The following is an 18,566-nucleotide window of genomic DNA, read 5'->3' on the forward strand; positions in this document are numbered from 1 at the left end:
GGTAGATCACCTGAGTTCAGTTCACCACCAGCCTGGTCAACACGGTGAAACCCCGTCTCTACGAAATATACAAAAACTAGCTGGGCATGGTGGTGGGCACCTGTAATCACAGCTACTTGGGAGGCTGAGGCAGGAGAATTGCTTGAACCTGGGAGGCAGAGGTTGCAGTGAGCCGAGATTGTGCCATTGAACTCCAGCCTGGGCAACAAGAGCGAAACTTCGTCTCAAAAAAAGAAAAAAATGGGATCTTACTATGTTCTTAAATTTAATCCTGTAAACTAGATATTAGAAGCGAGATACGAATATGAAAGTACCTTTTAAAGTGATGTGTAAATGATTAGACAATTATTTATGCAGTCTAATTTTAGGTGGCTGAATATGTGCAAGGCATTGTGTTGTTAAGTGCTGAGGATACAAAATGAAAATAAACAAGAATTTATTAAGGTTGCTATCCAGTGACAAAGATCAGACCTACAAGCACTTAAATTTACACTGGTTCAGTAGAGTGTATGTGGTAATAGAAGAGTGTCTATCAATGACTAATGGATAAACAAAATGTTTTATATGTCTATGATGGAATATCCTTTAGCCGTAAATAGGAGTAAAGTACTGATACATGCTATAACATAGATGAAACCTTGAAAACATAAGTGAAGGCGGAGCACAGTGGGCATGGTGGCTCATGCCTTTAATCCTAGCACTTTGGGAGGCCGAGGTGGGCAGATCACCTGAGGTCAGGAGTTCGAGACCAGCTTGACCAACATGGTGAAACCACATCTATACTAAAAAAAAAAAAAAAAAAATTAGCCAACCATGGTGGCGCATGCCCATAATCCCAGCTACTTGTGAGGCTGAGGCAGGCGAATCACTTGAACCTGGGAGGTGGAGATTGCAGTGAGCCGAGATCGCACCATTGCACTCCAGCCCAGACGACAAAAGCAAAACTCCATCTCAAAACAAAAAGAAAGAAAACGTTAAATGAAAGGAGCCAGGCACAAAATGTCGCATGATTTCATTTATATAATATACCCAGAACAGGCAAATCCATAGAGAAAGAAAACAGATTCATAGTTGGAAAGGGAAGAGGGAAGAAATTGAGAGGAACTGAGTTTCTTTTTGAAGTCATCAAAGTTTTCAGGAATCAGTGGTGATGGTTGCACAACCTTGTAAATATACTAAAAACTATTGAAGTAGATGCGTTAAAACGGTGAATTCTATGTCACATGAGTTTTAATACAGAATTTAAAATATACTAGTGAAAAGATCATAGATGCTTGGATGAATTTGATAAGGCTTTGTTTTCAGAAGAGGAACATTTAACTTTTTTGTATGGATATGCAGGGCTTGGCAAGTCTAGGTCAAGCATTCCAACCAAAGACAGAATTGTGAAAGATCACAACAATCTGGGAATAACAAAGATTCATTGTTAAGTGTAAACAGCTTGCACTGGGAAGAGAAGAATAAATTGTGACAGGCTAGATATGCTAGACATTGTTATTTGAAGTAGTTACGTAATCTCATTTATGCTGTTAGGAAAACAAATGTAGAACATCCTCAGGATGTTGTAGAGGTGCCATCTAAAGCACCCTGAAATTTACCTGTGTGTCCTCCACTAACTCGTAGTTTCCTCAGTAATCAGAGGAAGTAACTTTATTTTTATTACTTGTACCCAGAGTTTGCCTTAATGTTTAATTATTAATGTTCACTAAAAGATGGATAAATACAAGCTAGTATCTGCCCTTTTTTTCCCCAGAGCAGTTTGGATTGTATAGAAGTTGAATATTAATTCATGACAGAATCTCAGTTTTTCTTGAAGCATAAGATTTGTGGTTTAATTTAAAAGTAGTGTCTGTGGCTTAGGATTTTTTTGGTATCATGTTTTCATCAAATGAACATAAATAAATGTTTTTCACAGCAGAATGATTGCAAGCTAAACTCTCATAGGATGAAGAGAATGGACAAGATATGTTAATATGTTGTGTTAATACATTTTAATTTACAAAACTTTTTTCAGATTCGTTATCTTTGGTTTTTTTTGGAGAAAGAGTCTCGCTTTGTCACCCAGGCTGGAGTGCAGTGGTGCGATCTCGGCTTACTGCAACCTCCGCCTCCTGGGTTCAAGCGATTCCCATGCGTCAGCCTCCCCAGTAGCTGGGATTACAGGCACACGCCACCACTGTCCAGCTAACAGATTCATTATCTTGATTACATTTTAAAAGATGTGAGACAAATAGTTTTAAATGGGGGCTGGAAAGATGAGTAAAAATCAATTCTAGAATAATAAAGACAGTTCAGTTAGTATTCACACATACATACGGATAGTGCATCCCAAATCCAAAAATTGAAAATCCAAAATGCTCCAAAATCCAAAACTTTGATCACTGACATGACATTCAAAAGAAATGCTCATTGAGACATTTTGGATTTTGGATTTTCACATTTGGGATACTCAACTGGTAAGTATAATGCAAATATTTCAAAATACAAAAAAATCCAAAATACTTCTGGTCCCAAGCATTTTGGATGAGGGATACTCAACACGTACAAAGTTGGGTGTTAACATCCTTGTTTTATGGGAACAGAGACTTCAACAGGTATCTAGCAGGTGAATGGCAAAGATGAGGATTGAAATCTGGTCTTGTGATTTTTAAGGCCAGTGCAATACGTTTAAAGTAAACCAAAAATTTCCTTGATGCTTTTGTTTTTCAGAGATTGAAACCAACAAATCCAGCAGCCCAGAAGGCTCTTACTACACCTACTCATTATAAACTGACACCCCGCCCTGCCACTAGAGTCCGGCCAAAGGCTTTACAAACAACAGGCACAGCCAAGTCACATCTCTTTGATGGGCTGGATGACGATGAACCATCCCTAGCCAATGGAGCATTCATGCCCAAGTGAGTTTATTTTTGTTAACAGAAATTATTAAATACTGATATAAACTAAATATGAAATAATATACAATTATTTAAATATATTACAGATGTGATACAGTCCACTTTGTTTTTGTTTTTGTTTTTGAGACAGAGTCTTACTCTGTCGCCCAGGCTGGAGTGCCATGGCATGATCTTTGCTCACTGCAACCTTTGCCTCCCAGGTTCAAACGATTCTTTTGCCTCAGCCTCCTGAGTAGCTGGGATTACAGGCGTGTGCCATCATGCCCAGCTAATTTTGTATTTTTAGTAGAAATGGGGTTTCACCATATTGGCCAGGCTGGTCTTGAACTGCTGACCTCAGATAATTCACTCGCCTCAGACTCCCAAAGTGCTGGGATTACTGGTGTGAGCCACTGTGCCCCGCCTTGTCCTAGCATTTTATACACTGTTTTTGTGCAGAGTAGGTAAAAAGGTTTACAGTAGTCCAGTCATCATGTCAATAGCTTGAGATCAGTTTCACCAGGGCTTAGGATTTTCAAATATACAAGTAGAAAGGATTAGAGTGGGAGAGGACATGTATTTTGCTATTAATACCATCTGATCTTCTTGTTCTTGGCTTCACTTCTGTGGTGTTGCCGTCAAACGTCATCCTTTTTTTTTTTTTTTTTTTTTTTAAGACAAGAGTCTCATGCCATTGCCCAGGCTGGAGTGCAGTGGTGCAGTCATACGTCACTGCACCTTCAACCCCTGGGCTCAGGCAATCCTCCCACCTCAGCTCCCAAGTAGCTGAGACCACAGGCCCACACCACCATGCCCAGTTAATTTTTTTTTTTTTTTTTTTGTAGCTACAGGGTCTTTCTGTGTTGCCCACGGTGGTCTCGAACTCCTGGGCTCAAGCCTCAGCCTCCCAAAGTGTTAGGATTACAGGCATGAGCTGCCATGCCCAGCTACCTATCAGCAGTCTTAATGTAACAGAAGCATTTTACACAGTTGATCTTGTCCCTCCTCTTTGATTCACTTTCATAATTGTCTTCCAGGACCCCACAATTTCCTAGTTTTCTTCCTGCCTCACTGGTTGCTGCTTCTCAGTCCCCTTTACTGGTTCCTGTTCATTCCACCGTCTGTAAATTAGAATGCCCTTGGCTCAGTTGTTGATCACATTTTATCTATGCTTATTTCCAGAGTGCTTCAATTTATTCTCATGGCTTTAAATATCATCTATAGTCTGATGATTCCCAAATTTTTATCTCCAGCCCAGACCTCTCTCCCAAACTCAAGATTCTTGTGTCTTATCCTACTCTACATCTTCACTTCAATGTCTAAAAGACATTTATTTAAAATTAACATGTCCGTGTCTTCTTTCTCAAACCTGTCCTACCCAAAATCTGTCTCAGATGATTGCATTTCTATCATTCTAGTTGCTCAGGTCAGAAATTTTGGAATCTTCCTTGACTTTGTCACACATTCCTCATCTAAGTTATCAGCGAATCCTCTTGGTTCTACCCTGTAAATTACTTAGAATCTATATAGTTCTCACCACATTCATTGCTATTACCCTAGTGCAAGCCACCACTATCTCTTGCCTGAATTACCACAATATACTCTTCTGTTCTTATGGTTTTTATTTTTATTTATTTATTTATTTGGAGACAGAGTCTTGCTGTGTCGCCCAGGCTGGAGTGCAGTGGCCCGATCTCGGCTCACTGCAAGCTCTGCCTCCTGGGTGCACGCCGTTCTCCTGCCTCAGACTCCCAAGTAGCTGGGACTACAGGTGCCCACCACCATGCCCAGCTAATTTTTTTCTATTTTTTTTAGTAGAGACGGGGTTTCACTGTGTTAGCCAGGATGGTCTTGATCTCCTGACCTCAAGATCTGCCTGCCTCGGCCTTCCAAAGTGCTGGGATTACAGGCGTGAGCCACTGCTCCCAGCCCCACTCTTCTGTTTTACTCTTACTAAAACTTTTGCATCTGATTCTAAACATTGCTACCACAGCGGTCATTTTGAAGCATAAGTCAGATCATTTCCCTTTTCTGCTCAAAACCCTAAGGTGGGTCACATTATTTTACTCAGAGTAAGGACCAAAGTGCTTACATTGGCATATAAAGTCCTCGAAGGTAGGATTTCCCATTACTTCTCTGAACACATCTACCATTCTCTCCATTGCTTACTCCACTCTAAACTTCTTGCTTCCTTGCTCCTGTTAGGACAGGATAGGCATGCTATTTATTTGGGCCTTTGCCCCATTTGTTCCCTTTGAAACACTTCTCCTCATATATCCACATAGCTAACCCTGACACTCTGTACTCACATGTTACATCAATGAAGACTGGTCTTACGACCCTATTTTTGGTTTATTTTTTTGTTTTTGGATGGGGTCTTACTCTGTCACCCAGGCTGGAGTGCAGTGGCCCTGTCATAGCTCACTGCACCCTTGAATTCCTGGGCTCAGGGGATTATTCTGACTTGGCCTCCCGAGTAGCTGGGACTACAGGTGCGTGCCACCACACCTGCCTAATTTTTTTTATTTTGTAGAGACAGGATCTTGCTGTGTTGCTTAGGCTAGTCTCAAACTCCTTAGCTTCAAGTGATCCTCCCACCTCAGTTTCCTAAGTAGCTGGGACTATAAGTGCATGCTATTGTCCCTGCCTGATTTTTAAAAAATTTTTTGTAGAGTCGTGCTCCTACTTTATAGTAGAGATGGTGTTTCACTATGTTACTCGGGCTCATCTTGAACTCCTGGGCTCGAGCAATCCCCCCACCTTGGCCTCCTGAAGTGCGGAAATTACAGTGCAATCCACCATGCCACCTTTATTTGAAATGTTTACTTACTCTCTCTTCCTACCCCCAACCCCAGTTGCTATGTTTCAGTCCATTGCAGTTATTGTTTTCTGTGATGTTCAAATTATCTCATATTTGGCCAGCAAGGAGCCCTTTCAGATTGGCTCGTCAGTCCTTTCCACATGCCTCAGTAGTGCTTGGTAACTTTGTTGCTTGTAGGATTAGCTTTGTAAAATTTTGTTCAGGAGTTCTGCCCTGTGTGTTCATTAGTTAAATTCCACATACTGCCCCCCACCCTCACCGGGGCTTTTTTTTGTTTGTTTTTTGTTTTTTTTTTTTGAGATGAGGTCTTCCTGTGTTGCCCGGGCTGGCCTTAAGTGATCCTGCTCAGCCTCTCAAGTAAGTGGGACTACAGGTGTCTGTGCACAACTGTGCTCAGCTAATGTTTTTTTCTTAGAGCATCCCCACCCAGTTTTGGTATAAAGATTATGCTGACCTCATGAACAAACTGGAGAGTATTTCCTCTTTCTGTTTTCTAGAAAAGTTTGTATAAGGTAATAATTTCTAGCTGAGTACAATGGCTCACATCTGTAATCTCAGAACTGTGAGAAACCAAAGCAGGAGGATCACTAGAGACCAGTGAGACCAACCTTGGCAACAAAATGAGACCTTGTCTCTAAAAAAAAATTTTTTTTAATTAGCCAGATATGATGGCACATGCCGATAGTCCCAGCCATTCGGGAGGCTGAGGTGGGAGCATCACAGGAGCCCAGGAGTTCAAGGTTGCAGTGAGCTATGATACCACCACTGCACTCCAGCCTGTCTCAAAAAAAAAAAAAAAAGAAAAGAAAAGAAAAGTTGGTAATCTAATCTGATGGTAACATCAGATGTTTGGTACTGGTAATGATAGATGGGTCTGAAGTAGTATTTATAGGACTATTTGGGGGGAAAAGTAAGAGTTAGAGGATTGTTCAGCTTTTTCTTTTATATTTTGAGTCACTTTTGATGTTATATTTTTGTAGTAAACATTTCAATAACTAAAATTTCAAATTTATTGACATAAAGTTGTTTAAAAATACCCTTGTCTTTTTTTTTTTTTATGTCGGTGTCTATAGGGACACCCACTTTTTCATTCCCAACATTGATTTTTATTGTACCTTCCCTTTTTCTGTTTGACCAGGGATCTCCCAATATTACTGGTAACTTCAAAGAACTAACTTATGACATTATTGATGTTCTCGCTCCTGTGATTCTTTCCTATTTCATCAGTTTTTAATTTATTATATTTTATTAATATTTTATCATTATCTTGTTCCTTTCTCCTTTCCCCTTTGATTTTCAGCTTTCCTTCTTTCAAATATATGCATTTAAATATGTAAATTTTCCTTTTAGTTCAACTCTTTATGTTTTTGTTATTAATTTCTAGATGAAAAGTAAAAAAGGGTGATAGCAATAGCAATTCTTAGAAATTTGAGAGTTCCTTTAATGGCCCAATATATTGTTAGTTTGTAAATGTTGCATGTGTGCTTGAAAAGAATGTGTGCTCTGTAGTGAATGTGTACAGTGCTCTTTTTAGGCTAAGTTAGACCAGCCTGGGCAACCTGGCAAAACCTCGTTTCAACAAAATAGTGGCCAGGCATGGTGGTGGGCGCCTATTGTCCCAGCTACTCGGGAAGCTGAGGTGGGAGAATCACCTGAGTCTGGGAAGTAAGTCAAGGCTGTAGTGAGCCATGATCAGTGACTGTACCACTACACACCGACCTGGGTGACACAGCGAGACTCCGTCTAAAAAAAGAAAGAAAGAAACCTGAACTTTTTAGGTATTTGTGATCGATCATTTGCATCATTTGATAACAGGATTTTTTAACTTCAATACTTTCTTGTCATGTTTTTAAAAAATTCTCTCTCTTTGGGCAAACCAAAGAAAGTAAAAAGAAAAAACTTTTTAGTCAGCAAGTGTCTGTTTACCTTTTTCATTCAAGACAGCACGATGAGTTCTGTGGTGAAACAGCCATACGTTTGTACTGCCGAAAGAGAGAGAAAGCGTTTAGAGAGTATACGGATGATTGAAATACAAACATAGTGTGATGAGTGAACGAAGTGTCTGGATAAAGTGCTCGGAGCTGGGAGGACAGTTTTCAAGGGGATTTTCCACTTTGACTTGAAGATGTTTAGCTTTATTCTTCCAAACACCATAGTACAATGTATTTGACACCTTGTGTTTTGGCTATACAATCCTAGGAAGCGTTTATAAATGAAACTTTTAGGTGATTCTTAGGTGTACAAGAGTTGAGCAGAAGTGCACCATTGGACTCCAGTTTTTAAGATAATGTCTGGGACATATCTGTATGCCTGAGTAATTTTCTTCTTTTGGTTTCTTGTTTATAGGAAGAGCATTAAGAAGTTGGTTTTGAAGAACCTTAATAATAGCAATCTCTTTTCTCCTGTTAATCGTGATTCAGAAAATCTAGCTTCACCATCTGAATATCCAGAAAATGGCGAGAGGTACACTGAATTCTGTTTTGAGTTCTTCTTAGTAGAGAGCCGTAGTCTCATTTTTAAGACATTCTTAGGAATTTATGAAAATTTATGAAGTCTGATGAATATTGCATAGAAGTATTACAGCTTATGAGCACCTAGAAATCAAATCATATTTTTGTCTTTTGAATTCATTAAACCTTAAAATTATTGGAGTTCTGATCTAGTGCTTCAGAACTATTTTGGTATTTGTGTATCTTATTTTGGACAGGGTTAGCATGCATTTGACACCCTTCAGCCCTTTAAGAGATATTTTGTCTGTGATGATTTTCTTTCTTTTTTTGGCAGGGGAGAGGGAGGCTGTGGGGACAGAGTCTCACTCTGTCACCGAGGCTGGAGTGCAGTGGCATGAGCCAAGATCGCCTCCCATGCTCAAGCGATTCTTCTGCCTCAGCCTCCCATGTAGCTGGGAATACAGACACCCACCACCATGCCTGATTAATTTTTATATTTTTAGTAGAGACGGGGTTTCACCATGTTAGCCAAGGATGGTCTCGAACTCCTGACCTCAAGTGATCTGCCCGCCTTGGCCTCCTAAAGTGTTGGTATTATATGCGTGAGCCACTGTGCCCAGCCTTGTACAGTGATTCTTAATAGTTAGGTATATATTCTTTCATTTCAGAAATTTATTTATTTATTTATTTTTTTGAGACGGAGTTTTGCTCTTGTTACCCAGGCTGGAGTGCAGTGGCATGATCTTGGCTCACTGCATCCTCTGATGTGAATTGTTCAAGCAATTCTCCTGCCTCGGCCTCCTGAGTAGCTGGGATTACAGGCATGCACCTCCACACCCAGCTAATTTTTTTTGTATTTTTAGTAGAAACAGGGTTTCGCCATGTTGGTCAGGCTGGTCTTGAACTCCTGACCTCAAGTGATCCGCCTGCCTCAGCCTCACAAAGTGCTGGGATTACAAGCATGATCCACCACACCCAGCTGAAACTTATTTCTTTATAAATATATTTTATAATATAAAGATTATGCATGAACAATATATTCTGTAACCTGCTTATTTCCATTTATTTTATTAGAAATGTCTTTCCATTATCTGTATGAATATATTTGTCTTTTCTTTTTTAATGATTGCATAAGTCATTATTGTGAATGTAAGATAACTCAACCAGTTCCTTGTTAGTGGACATTTAGATTATCCGGTATTCCTGTACTCAAAACAGTGCTTCAGTAAAAATCCTTATATACTGGCACATGTTCTCAGGGCCTGCTGAGGGCTGTATCACGAAAAAGAAAAAAAAAAGAAACCTCTTGTATAGACAACTTTGCACTCCTGTTTTTTTTTTTTTTTTTCTTTTGGATAAAATTCTAGGTTTTTTTATTATTATTTACAAAGCATTTTGTAAATCTAACATTTTGTTGATTGTAATCTTAAAAATCTAACTTTTTTTCAGTTTTTAATCTTAAAATTAACAAATTATTTGATTCCACATAGGAGAGTATACAATAGAGATAGTAATTATCTGTTTCACAGTACTGCTGTAGTAAATATTAAGTGAATTTTTAATACATGGAACTATCCAGAACAGTGCCAGGCACTTAGTAAAGGCTCAGTATTAGTTAGCTATTATCATTGTTATTACTACTACAAGAGGCTAAGGTATTATTTCTTTTCCTTTTCAGGTTTAGTTTCCTAAGCAAACCTGTTGATGAGAATCACCAGCAGGATGGAGATGAAGATTCCCTTGTGTCACGTTTTTATACTAACCCTATTGCCAAACCTATTCCTCAAACCCCAGAAAGTGCTGGAAATAAACACAACAACAGCAACAGTGTGGATGATACCATTGTTGCATTAAACATGCGTGCTGCTTTGCGAAATGGGCTGGAAGGAAGCAGTGAAGAAACCTCTTTTCATGATGAGTCAATTCAGGATGACCGAGAAGAAATAGAAAATAATTCTTACCATATGCACCCGGCAGGTCAGGTTCAGATTGGTGCATGTTTAATCTCTTACCAGTCATTTGAGATGACTTGCTTGTTGCAGATACTCAACATATGGAAGTCAGCTATTTGGCATTTTAAGTATTATTTTATGTGATCCCACATAGGAGAGCTTAATATTTAAGCAGTTTTATGCTTTAGTTGATTCTGAGTCCGCATACTCTTTGGACCTTAGAGTATTAAAATTGATACATCTTTAATTATCCTGGTTTAGTCTACAGAACCCAAATTTTATAGCCAAAGAGACTATCCTGATATTTTCCCTGGTTTTGTAAACTCGGATAGATTGCTTATTGTTTTTTGTTTGTTTGTTTTTTCTTGAGACAGTGTTGCTCTGTCGCCCAGGCTGGAGTGCAGTGTCGCAATCTTGGCTCACTGCAAGCTCAGCCTCCAGGGATCAGGACCTCTCATCTCAGCCGCCCGAGTAGCTGGGACTACAGGCACATGATACCACACCCCGTTAATTTTTGCATCTTTTGTTTTGCTGTGTTTCCTGGGCTGGTCTCAAAATCCGGGGCTCAAGCGATCCTCCTATCTTGGCCTCCCAAAGTGCTAGGATTACAGGCATGAGCCACCATGTCCATCCCATTTTGGGTGTTCTGTGGTATTCTTGAAGTGTCTGCAAAATTTATATTTAGTTTTCTTATTGCCATTATATATATATATATATTTGGTCACTTAGTATCATAAGGAAAGAACTTTATACTTTGACAGTAAGAATCTCAGGTAGCCTGGGTGTGGTGGCTCAGCACTTTGGCAGGCTTAGGTGGGAGGATCGTTTGAACCTAGAAGTTTGAAATCAGTCTGGGCAACATAGCAAGACCTGATATCTACAATAAACTTAAAAGTAATTGGCCAGTTGTGGTGGCATGTACTTGTAGTCGCAGCTACTACAGAAGCTGAGGTGGGAGGATCGCTTGAACCCAGGATTCAAGTGATCTTGTTGTGATCACTTGATCACTTCAAGTGATCGCTCACGTAGTTGCAGTGAGCTATGATTATGCCACTGAACTCCAGCCTGGGTTGACAGAGCAAGATCCTGTCTCCTAAGAAAAAAAAAAAAAAGGAATTCCAGATGCTTGATCTGTACTTGTGTATGTATATCTACATGAATTATTTATTATGCTACTATGTATCTTTTTAATAGGAAGTTTTATATTAGTTCTAGTTTTCTCATTTACCTTGTTTGCTGCCACCCAATTTAGAGTTCCCTTCCCAAGAAGCAAGTATACAAGTGGGTGTTGCTGGAGGCTGGAGTTTGGTCTGATGTTGGCCTGAAATACTTTTCTCTCAGAGAGCAAGTTAGCCTTATATCTAACTACAAGTAGGAAAAGGAGTGAATAGAGCAAGCAAGCACACCAGTGTTCCACTACTTTCCTTGAGTTTTTCAGTGCTCTACTTTTTTTATTTTGGTCTTTTTTTTTTTTCTATTTTAATTTTTTCTTTCTTCTTGCTTCCTTTCTTCCTTCCTCCCTCCCTCCCTCCCTTCCTTCCTTCCGAGTTTCGCTGTTTGTTGCCCAGGCTGGAGTGCAGTGGTGTGATCTCAGCTCACTGCATCCTCTGCCTCTCAGGTTCAAGCGATTCTCCTTCCTCAACCTCCCAAGTAGCTGGGATTACAAGCACCCGCCACCACACACAGCTAATTTTTGTATTTTTGTTAGATAATGGATTTTCACCATGTTGGCCAGGCTTGTCTTGGACTCCTGGCCTCAAGTGATCTACTCACCCCGGCCTCCCAAAGTCCTTGGATTACAGGCGTGAGCCACCTTGCCTGGCTGGATTTTTCATCTTTCTTTTAGCTCTCTATTTGGGAGTGTAAATTTTTTTTTTTTTTTTTTTTTTTTGAGACGGAGTCTTGCTCTGTCACCCAGGCTGGAGTGCAGTGGCGCGATCTCGGCTCACTGCAAGCTCCGCCTCCCGGATTCATGCCATTCTCCTGCCTCAGCCTCTCCGAGTAGCTGGGACTACAGGCGCCCGCCACCACGCCCGGCTAATTTTTTTGTATTTTTAGTAGAGACGGGGTTTCACCGTGGTCTCGATCTCCTGACCTCGTGATCCGCCTGCCTCGGCCTCCCAAAGTGCTGGGATTACAAGCATGAGCCACCGCGCCCGGCTGGGAGTGTAAATTTGAAAGATAAAAGAGGTTTATGGGAAACAGGCAATGAAACAAGAAGAATTGAGTTTGGAGTTTTATATCTACTTCTATTGTTAAATTACAGTGTAAGCCAACGCAAGTTATTTCCACTGTAGGTTTTGGTATCTTTGTGTGTAAAATAAAAGAAAAAGCTGATTAAGCCTTTCTCAGAGTATTTTATGGGATGCCTCTTATAGTCCGGGATGTTAATGGGTGTCCTTTGAAAATAATGTTCTGTGGTTAAGTCTGGAAAAACACGAGGTTAAGCAGAGTTTAATAGGCTATTTACTGTAAGTTTTAGACTCTTTGATGTATCATATGTATGTTCTTTAAATCTATTTGACCATGAAGCTTTTTTCTCACACACACACACACACACACACACACACACACACACACTCACACACACCCCTTCTCCTAGGAATCATGTTTGGTAGAAAAGTAGTTTGGAAAATTCTTTATTCTAATGTATTTTCTATGATGATTTAGTTGCTGATTATTTCAGGTTATTTTTTTTTCCGTTATTTATTTATTTTTTTTGTCACAGGTATTATTCTCACTAAGGTTGGTTACTATACTATTCCATCTATGGATGACCTTGCTAAAATTACCAATGAAAAAGGAGAGTGCATTGTCTCTGACTTCACTATTGGTCGGAAAGGTAAGTGTGAGTTTAGCACTTAGTGATTAAGCCAGAGAGTTGCACCTTATTTTTGTAATTAGGGGAAGCTTTTGATAGCTGAATCTGTGTTTTCCTACATTTGGGCCCACCTTGGCCTGAATCTTAGATACTTTGATTGATAAGTAACAAAACAAGAAAGACTGGAACCATGTAGATTTTTTTATTTTTATTTATTTTTTTCTGTTGAGATGCGGTCTTGCTACATTGCCTGGCAGATCTCAACTCCTGGGCTCAAGCATTTCTCCTGCCTCAGCCTCCTGAGAAGCACAGAACCATATAATATTCTTTGGGCTTAGGTATACCTGTTTGGTGCTAGTAACTATGGGTCATTTTAATTTTCTTTAATTAAAGAAAATACTGGAAATACCAAGAACTACTGAGAAAATTGAATAATAGGCAAGAGGTGTGTAACATTTAACGTGAACTTCATGTTATTATTACTGATAATTTTCTTGTGGGAAATGCCACTGTGCTATATTGTATTAAGAAGAGCTCAGGCATTTTAACCCATATGCCAGGCCAAGTGCGAAGGTTTGTTTATATAGCGGCTTTATAGATAAATGGGAAGAGATTTAAGAAGGTTGTTTTGAGGCTAATGGAAGTTTTATAAAAATGCAGGTGTTAGGCCTGTCGCAGTGACTCACACCTGTAATTCTAGCACTTTGGAGGCTGAGGTGAGAGGATCACTTGAGCTCAGGAGTTCTAGACCAGCCTGGGCAACATAGACCTCACCTTTCCCAAAAAGTAAAGCAAATTAGCCAGGCGTGGTGATACGTGCTTGTAGTCTCAGCTACTTGGGAGGCTGAGGTGGGAGGATTGCTTCAGTTTAGGAGGTTCAGGCTGTAGTGAGCCAGGACCACTGCACTTCAGTCTGGTCAACAGAGCAAGACCTTGCCAAAAAAAAAAGAAAAATGCAGATTTTAAATCAGATAACAGTGTAATTGAAGTTACTCCCTAAGTCCCCATTCTTACCAGTCTAGGAATTGCTGAATGATTTAAAATACTAATACTTAAAACTGCTTTCTCCTTATGATTGTTTAATCACTATAGTTGTAAAGTAGGTATTTGCCTTCATACAGAATGAATTTTTAACTATTTGCTCTGATTTATAGGTTATGGTTCAATCTATTTTGAAGGAGATGTGAATTTGACAAATCTAAATTTGGATGATATTGTGCATATCCGAAGGAAAGAAGTAATTGTCTACTTAGATGATAACCAAAAACCACCTGTGGGTGAAGGGCTAAATAGGTAAGAGTTTATGTACATACAGAAAATTGTCAGCTAAATCACAATTTTTTTTTCTGTAAACATAAATGTGTTTAGATGTATGCTTCTGTAGCTTGCTTTCCTTACTATAGAGTACATTTATTGTCTGTACTTTGATTTAAAAGTATAAATGGCAAAGAAATGCTATACTGTGATTTTGAACTCCTTTTCCCTGATTTTATTTTTTTAATTTTTTTTTTACATTCCTTGGATTCTATTTTATTTTATTTTATCTCATTTCATTTTACTATTTTTTTTTTTTTTTTTTGAGATGGAGTTTTGCTCTTGTTGCCCAGGCTGGAGTGCAGTGGAATGATGTCAGTTCACTGCAACCTCCGACTCCTGGGTTCAAGTGATTCTCCTGCCTCAGCCTCCCAAGTAGCTGGGATCGTAGGCACCCTCCATCATGCCTGGCTAATTTTTGTATTTTTAGTAGAGACAGAGTTTCACCGTGTTGGCCAGACTGGTCTTGAGTTCCTGACCTCAAGTGATCCTACCACCTCGGCCTCCCAAAGTGCTGGGATTACAAGTGTGAGCCACGGTGCCCAGCCTCCCTGACTTTATTGGGTCCAACTGCTAATTTCAAAAACTCTTTTTAATAGTATTTTGCTTTATTCCTGTTTCTGCTGTGGCTATACTTAACTCTATTTTAGTGTGAGATCCTAGCTTCTAATATCTCTTTAGTCAAGTGAAAGGGCTATAGTTAAAATCATTTATCTTTATAACCTACCAACCCTGAATCAGGAAGAAATAGAAAATCTGAGCAGATTGATCGATCCTTTCCTTTCCTTTCCCCTTCCCCTTCTTTTCTTTACCCTTTCTCTTCTTTCTTTCTGTTCTTTCTCTTTCTTCTTTTGAGACAGAGTTTCACTCTTTTGCCCAAGCTGGAGTGCAGTGGTGTAGTCTCAGCTCACTGCAACCTCTGCCCCCTGGGTTCAAGTGATTCTCCTGCGTCAGCCTCCAGAGGAGCTGGGATTATAGGTGTCCGCCACCATGCACAGCTAATTTTTGTATTTTTAGTAGAGACAGGGTTTTGCCATGTTGACCAGGCTGATCTCGAACTCCTGACCTCAGGTGATCCGCCCACTTCGCCCTCTCAAGGTGGTGGGATTACAAGCATGAGCCACCGTGCCGGGCCAATAATTAGTAAAGAGATTACTGAATCACAAACTTGTCAGAAAAGAAAAACCTAGAATCAGATGGCCTCATTGGTGAATTCTACTAAACATTTAAAGAAATAACACCAGTCCTACTCAGACTCGTCCAAAAAATTGAAGAGAAGGGAATACTTCCACGCTCATTCTATGAGGCAAGCGTTACCTTATTCAATAGCCAGTCAAAGACACTGCAAGGAAGGAAAACTACAGACCATTTGATGAGTATATTGATAAAAAGTCATCAACAGAGCCCTAGGAAGCAGAATTTAACAGCATATTGAAAGGATTACACATCATGGCCAAAAGATTTATTCTGGAATGCATGGATGGCTCAATATATGAAAGTCAGTGAAACATACCACTTTAGCAAGATGAAGGAATACACCACATCATCGTCATCATAATACAGAAAAAGTATTTACCAAAATCCAACACTCTTTCATAATAAAGGCACTCAACAACAACAGCAAAGCACTTAACAAAGTAGGGATAGAGGGAAACTACCTCAACATTAATAAAGGCTATGTATGAAAAGCCCACAGCTAACATCATAATGTTGAAATACAGAAGGCTTTTCCTGTGAGACAAGTCAACACAAGGATGCCTGTTTTTGCCACTTTTCCCAAATATACTACTGCAAGTCCTAGTCAGAACAATTAGGCAAAAAAAAAAAAACAGTTAATACAGTTTTGAAAAGAAGTAAAATTATCTCTGTTCTTTGATGACATCTTATGTAGAAATCCCTAAAGATGTCACACAAAAAAACTTACTGTTATAAACAAATTCAACAAAGTTACAGGATACAGAATCAACATGGAAAAATTAGTTGCACTGTTATACACTAACAACAAAAAGAAATTAAGAAAGCATTTCATATATATAGTAGCATCAAAAAGAATAAAATACACACAAATAAACTTAACCAAGGAGGCAAATGACTTGTTTATACAAAACTGCAAAACATTGTTGAAAGAAAGTACACCAGACACAGATAAATGGAAGACAGACCATACTCATGAGTTAGAAAACTTCACACATTGTTCAGCTAGGTGCGGTGGCTCATGCCTGTAATCCCAGCACTTCGGGATGCCTAGGCAGGCAGATCACTTGAGGTCAGGAGTTGAGACAAGTGAGCCTGGCCAACATGGTGAAACCCCACCTCTACTAAAAATACAAAAATTTGCCAGATGTGGTGGCGCATACCTGTAATCCCAGCTACTTAGGAGGCTGAGGCTAGAGAATGGCTTGAACCTGGGAGGCGGAGGTTGCAGATTACACCACTGCACTCCAGCCTGTGTGACAAAGCGAGACCATGTGTCAAAGAAAAAAACTTAATATTGTTAAAATGTCAATACTGCCCACAGTGATGCATAAATTTAATTCAGTCCCTATCAAAATCCCAGTGGCATGATTTGTAGAAATAGAAAAATCCATATAGAATTTCAGAAATCTCCAAATAGCCAAACACCTCAAAAAAGAACAATTTGGAGGTCTCACATGTCCGAATTTCAAAACTTATTATAAATCTATAATAATCAAAACAGTATGGTAGTGGCATACAGACATAAATACCAATGGAATGTAATAGAGAGCCCAGAAATAAAACTTCATCTATATAGTCAAATGATTTTCGAGACAGGGTCTTGCTCTGTCACCCAGGCTTGAGTGCAGTGATGTGATCATGAGTCTCTGCAACCTCCGCCCCCAGGTTCAGGCTATTCTCCTGCCTCAGCCTCCTGAATAGCTGGGACCACAGGGATGCACCACCACACCCGGCTAATTTTTGTATTTTTTGTAGAGATGAGGTTTTGCCTTGTTGCCTGCCCAGCCAGTCTTAAACTCCTGAGATGAAGTTTTTGGCCTGCCTTGCCCTCCCAGAGTGTTGGGATTATAGGTGTAAACCACCACGCCCAGCCTTAAATGATTTTCAGTAAGGTATAAAAATTACTTGGGGGCAAGGTGGTGTGGGGCACACCTAAAAAAACTAAAAAAAAAAAAAAAAAAAAGAAAGAAATTATTTGATCGGGAGAAGACAGTCTCTTCAACAAAGGATGCTGGCAAACTGGATGTCCACATACAAAAGAGTGAAGTTACACCATATACACAGATTAACCCAAAATGGATAAAATACCTAAGCGTGAGATCCAAAAATGTACAACTCTTAGAAGAAAACACAGAGGAAAAGCTTTGTAACATTGGTTTTGGCAGTGATTTCTTAGATATAACATCAAAAAGTATAAGCAACAAAAGCAAAAATAGACAAATGACACTATATCAAACTGAAAACCTTCTGCACAGCAAAAGACAAGTGAAAAGCCAACCTATAAGAATAGGAGAAAATATATGCCAATCATTTGATAAGGGGTTAATAACCAGAATATAAAGAATCCTGCAGTTCCACAGCAACAACAACAAAAAAACCCATTTAAAAAATGAGCAAAGAAGATGGGTGCAGTGGCAGCCGGGTGTGGTGGCTCACACTTGTAATCCCAGCACTTTGGGAGGCCGAGGCGGGCAGATCATGAGGTCAGGAGATCAAGACCACGGTGAAACCCTGTCTACTAAAAATACAAAAAATTAGTCAGGCATGGTGGCGGGTGCCTGTAGTCCCAGCTACTCAGAGAGGCTGAGGCAGGAGAATGGCGTGAACCTGGGAGGCGGAGCTTGCAGTGAGCTGAGATTGCGCCACTGCACTCCAGCCTGGGCAACAGAGCGAGACTCCGTCTCAAAAAAAAAAAAAAGAAGATGGGTGCAGTGGCTTATGCCTGTAATCCCAGCACTTTGGGAGGCAGAGAAGTGAGGATTGCTTGAGGCCAGGAGTTCAAGAAAATAGGAAGACCCTGTATCTACAAAAAAAAATTTTTAAGTAGTCAAGCATGGTTGCACACACCTGTAGTCCTAGCTGCTCAGGAGGCTGAGGCAGGAGGTTCAGCTGAACTCAGGAGTTTCACCATGTTGGCCAGGCTGGTCTTGAACAGAGGTTACAGTGAGCTATGATCATGCCACTTCTGTCCTGCCTGAGCGGGAGAGGGAGACCCTGTCTCTCAAAACAAAAATGAAGAAAATTTTGGCAATGGACTTGAATCGACATTTCTCCAAAGATATACACAAATGACCAAGGAGTACATGAAAAGATGCCCAACATCACTAATCATTAGAGAAATGCAAATCAAACCAC

The 18,566-nt window shown here is 39.8% G+C and overlaps 1 protein-coding gene across 8 annotated transcripts in view; it reads left to right on the top strand.

Moving 5' to 3' along the window:
* The window catches only part of NUP98 (nucleoporin 98 and 96 precursor), a 128,357-nt gene that overhangs the window by 66,838 nt on the left and 42,953 nt on the right, over positions 1–18,566 (top strand). For all 8 annotated transcript variants that reach the window (XM_063641254.1, XM_063641257.1, XM_063641258.1 and 5 more), the window contains 5 exons: positions 2,710–2,897; positions 8,044–8,160; positions 9,826–10,124; positions 12,828–12,941; positions 14,075–14,213. In XM_063641254.1, coding sequence (XP_063497324.1) covers positions 2,710–2,897; positions 8,044–8,160; positions 9,826–10,124; positions 12,828–12,941; positions 14,075–14,213 — 857 coding nt within the window. The remainder of the gene's footprint in view (positions 1–2,709; positions 2,898–8,043; positions 8,161–9,825; positions 10,125–12,827; positions 12,942–14,074; positions 14,214–18,566) is intronic.

The sequence above is a fragment of the Symphalangus syndactylus genome, chromosome 6 (assembly GCF_028878055.3).
Source record: "Symphalangus syndactylus isolate Jambi chromosome 6, NHGRI_mSymSyn1-v2.1_pri, whole genome shotgun sequence".
In the NCBI taxonomy this organism is placed as follows: domain Eukaryota; kingdom Metazoa; phylum Chordata; class Mammalia; order Primates; family Hylobatidae; genus Symphalangus; species Symphalangus syndactylus.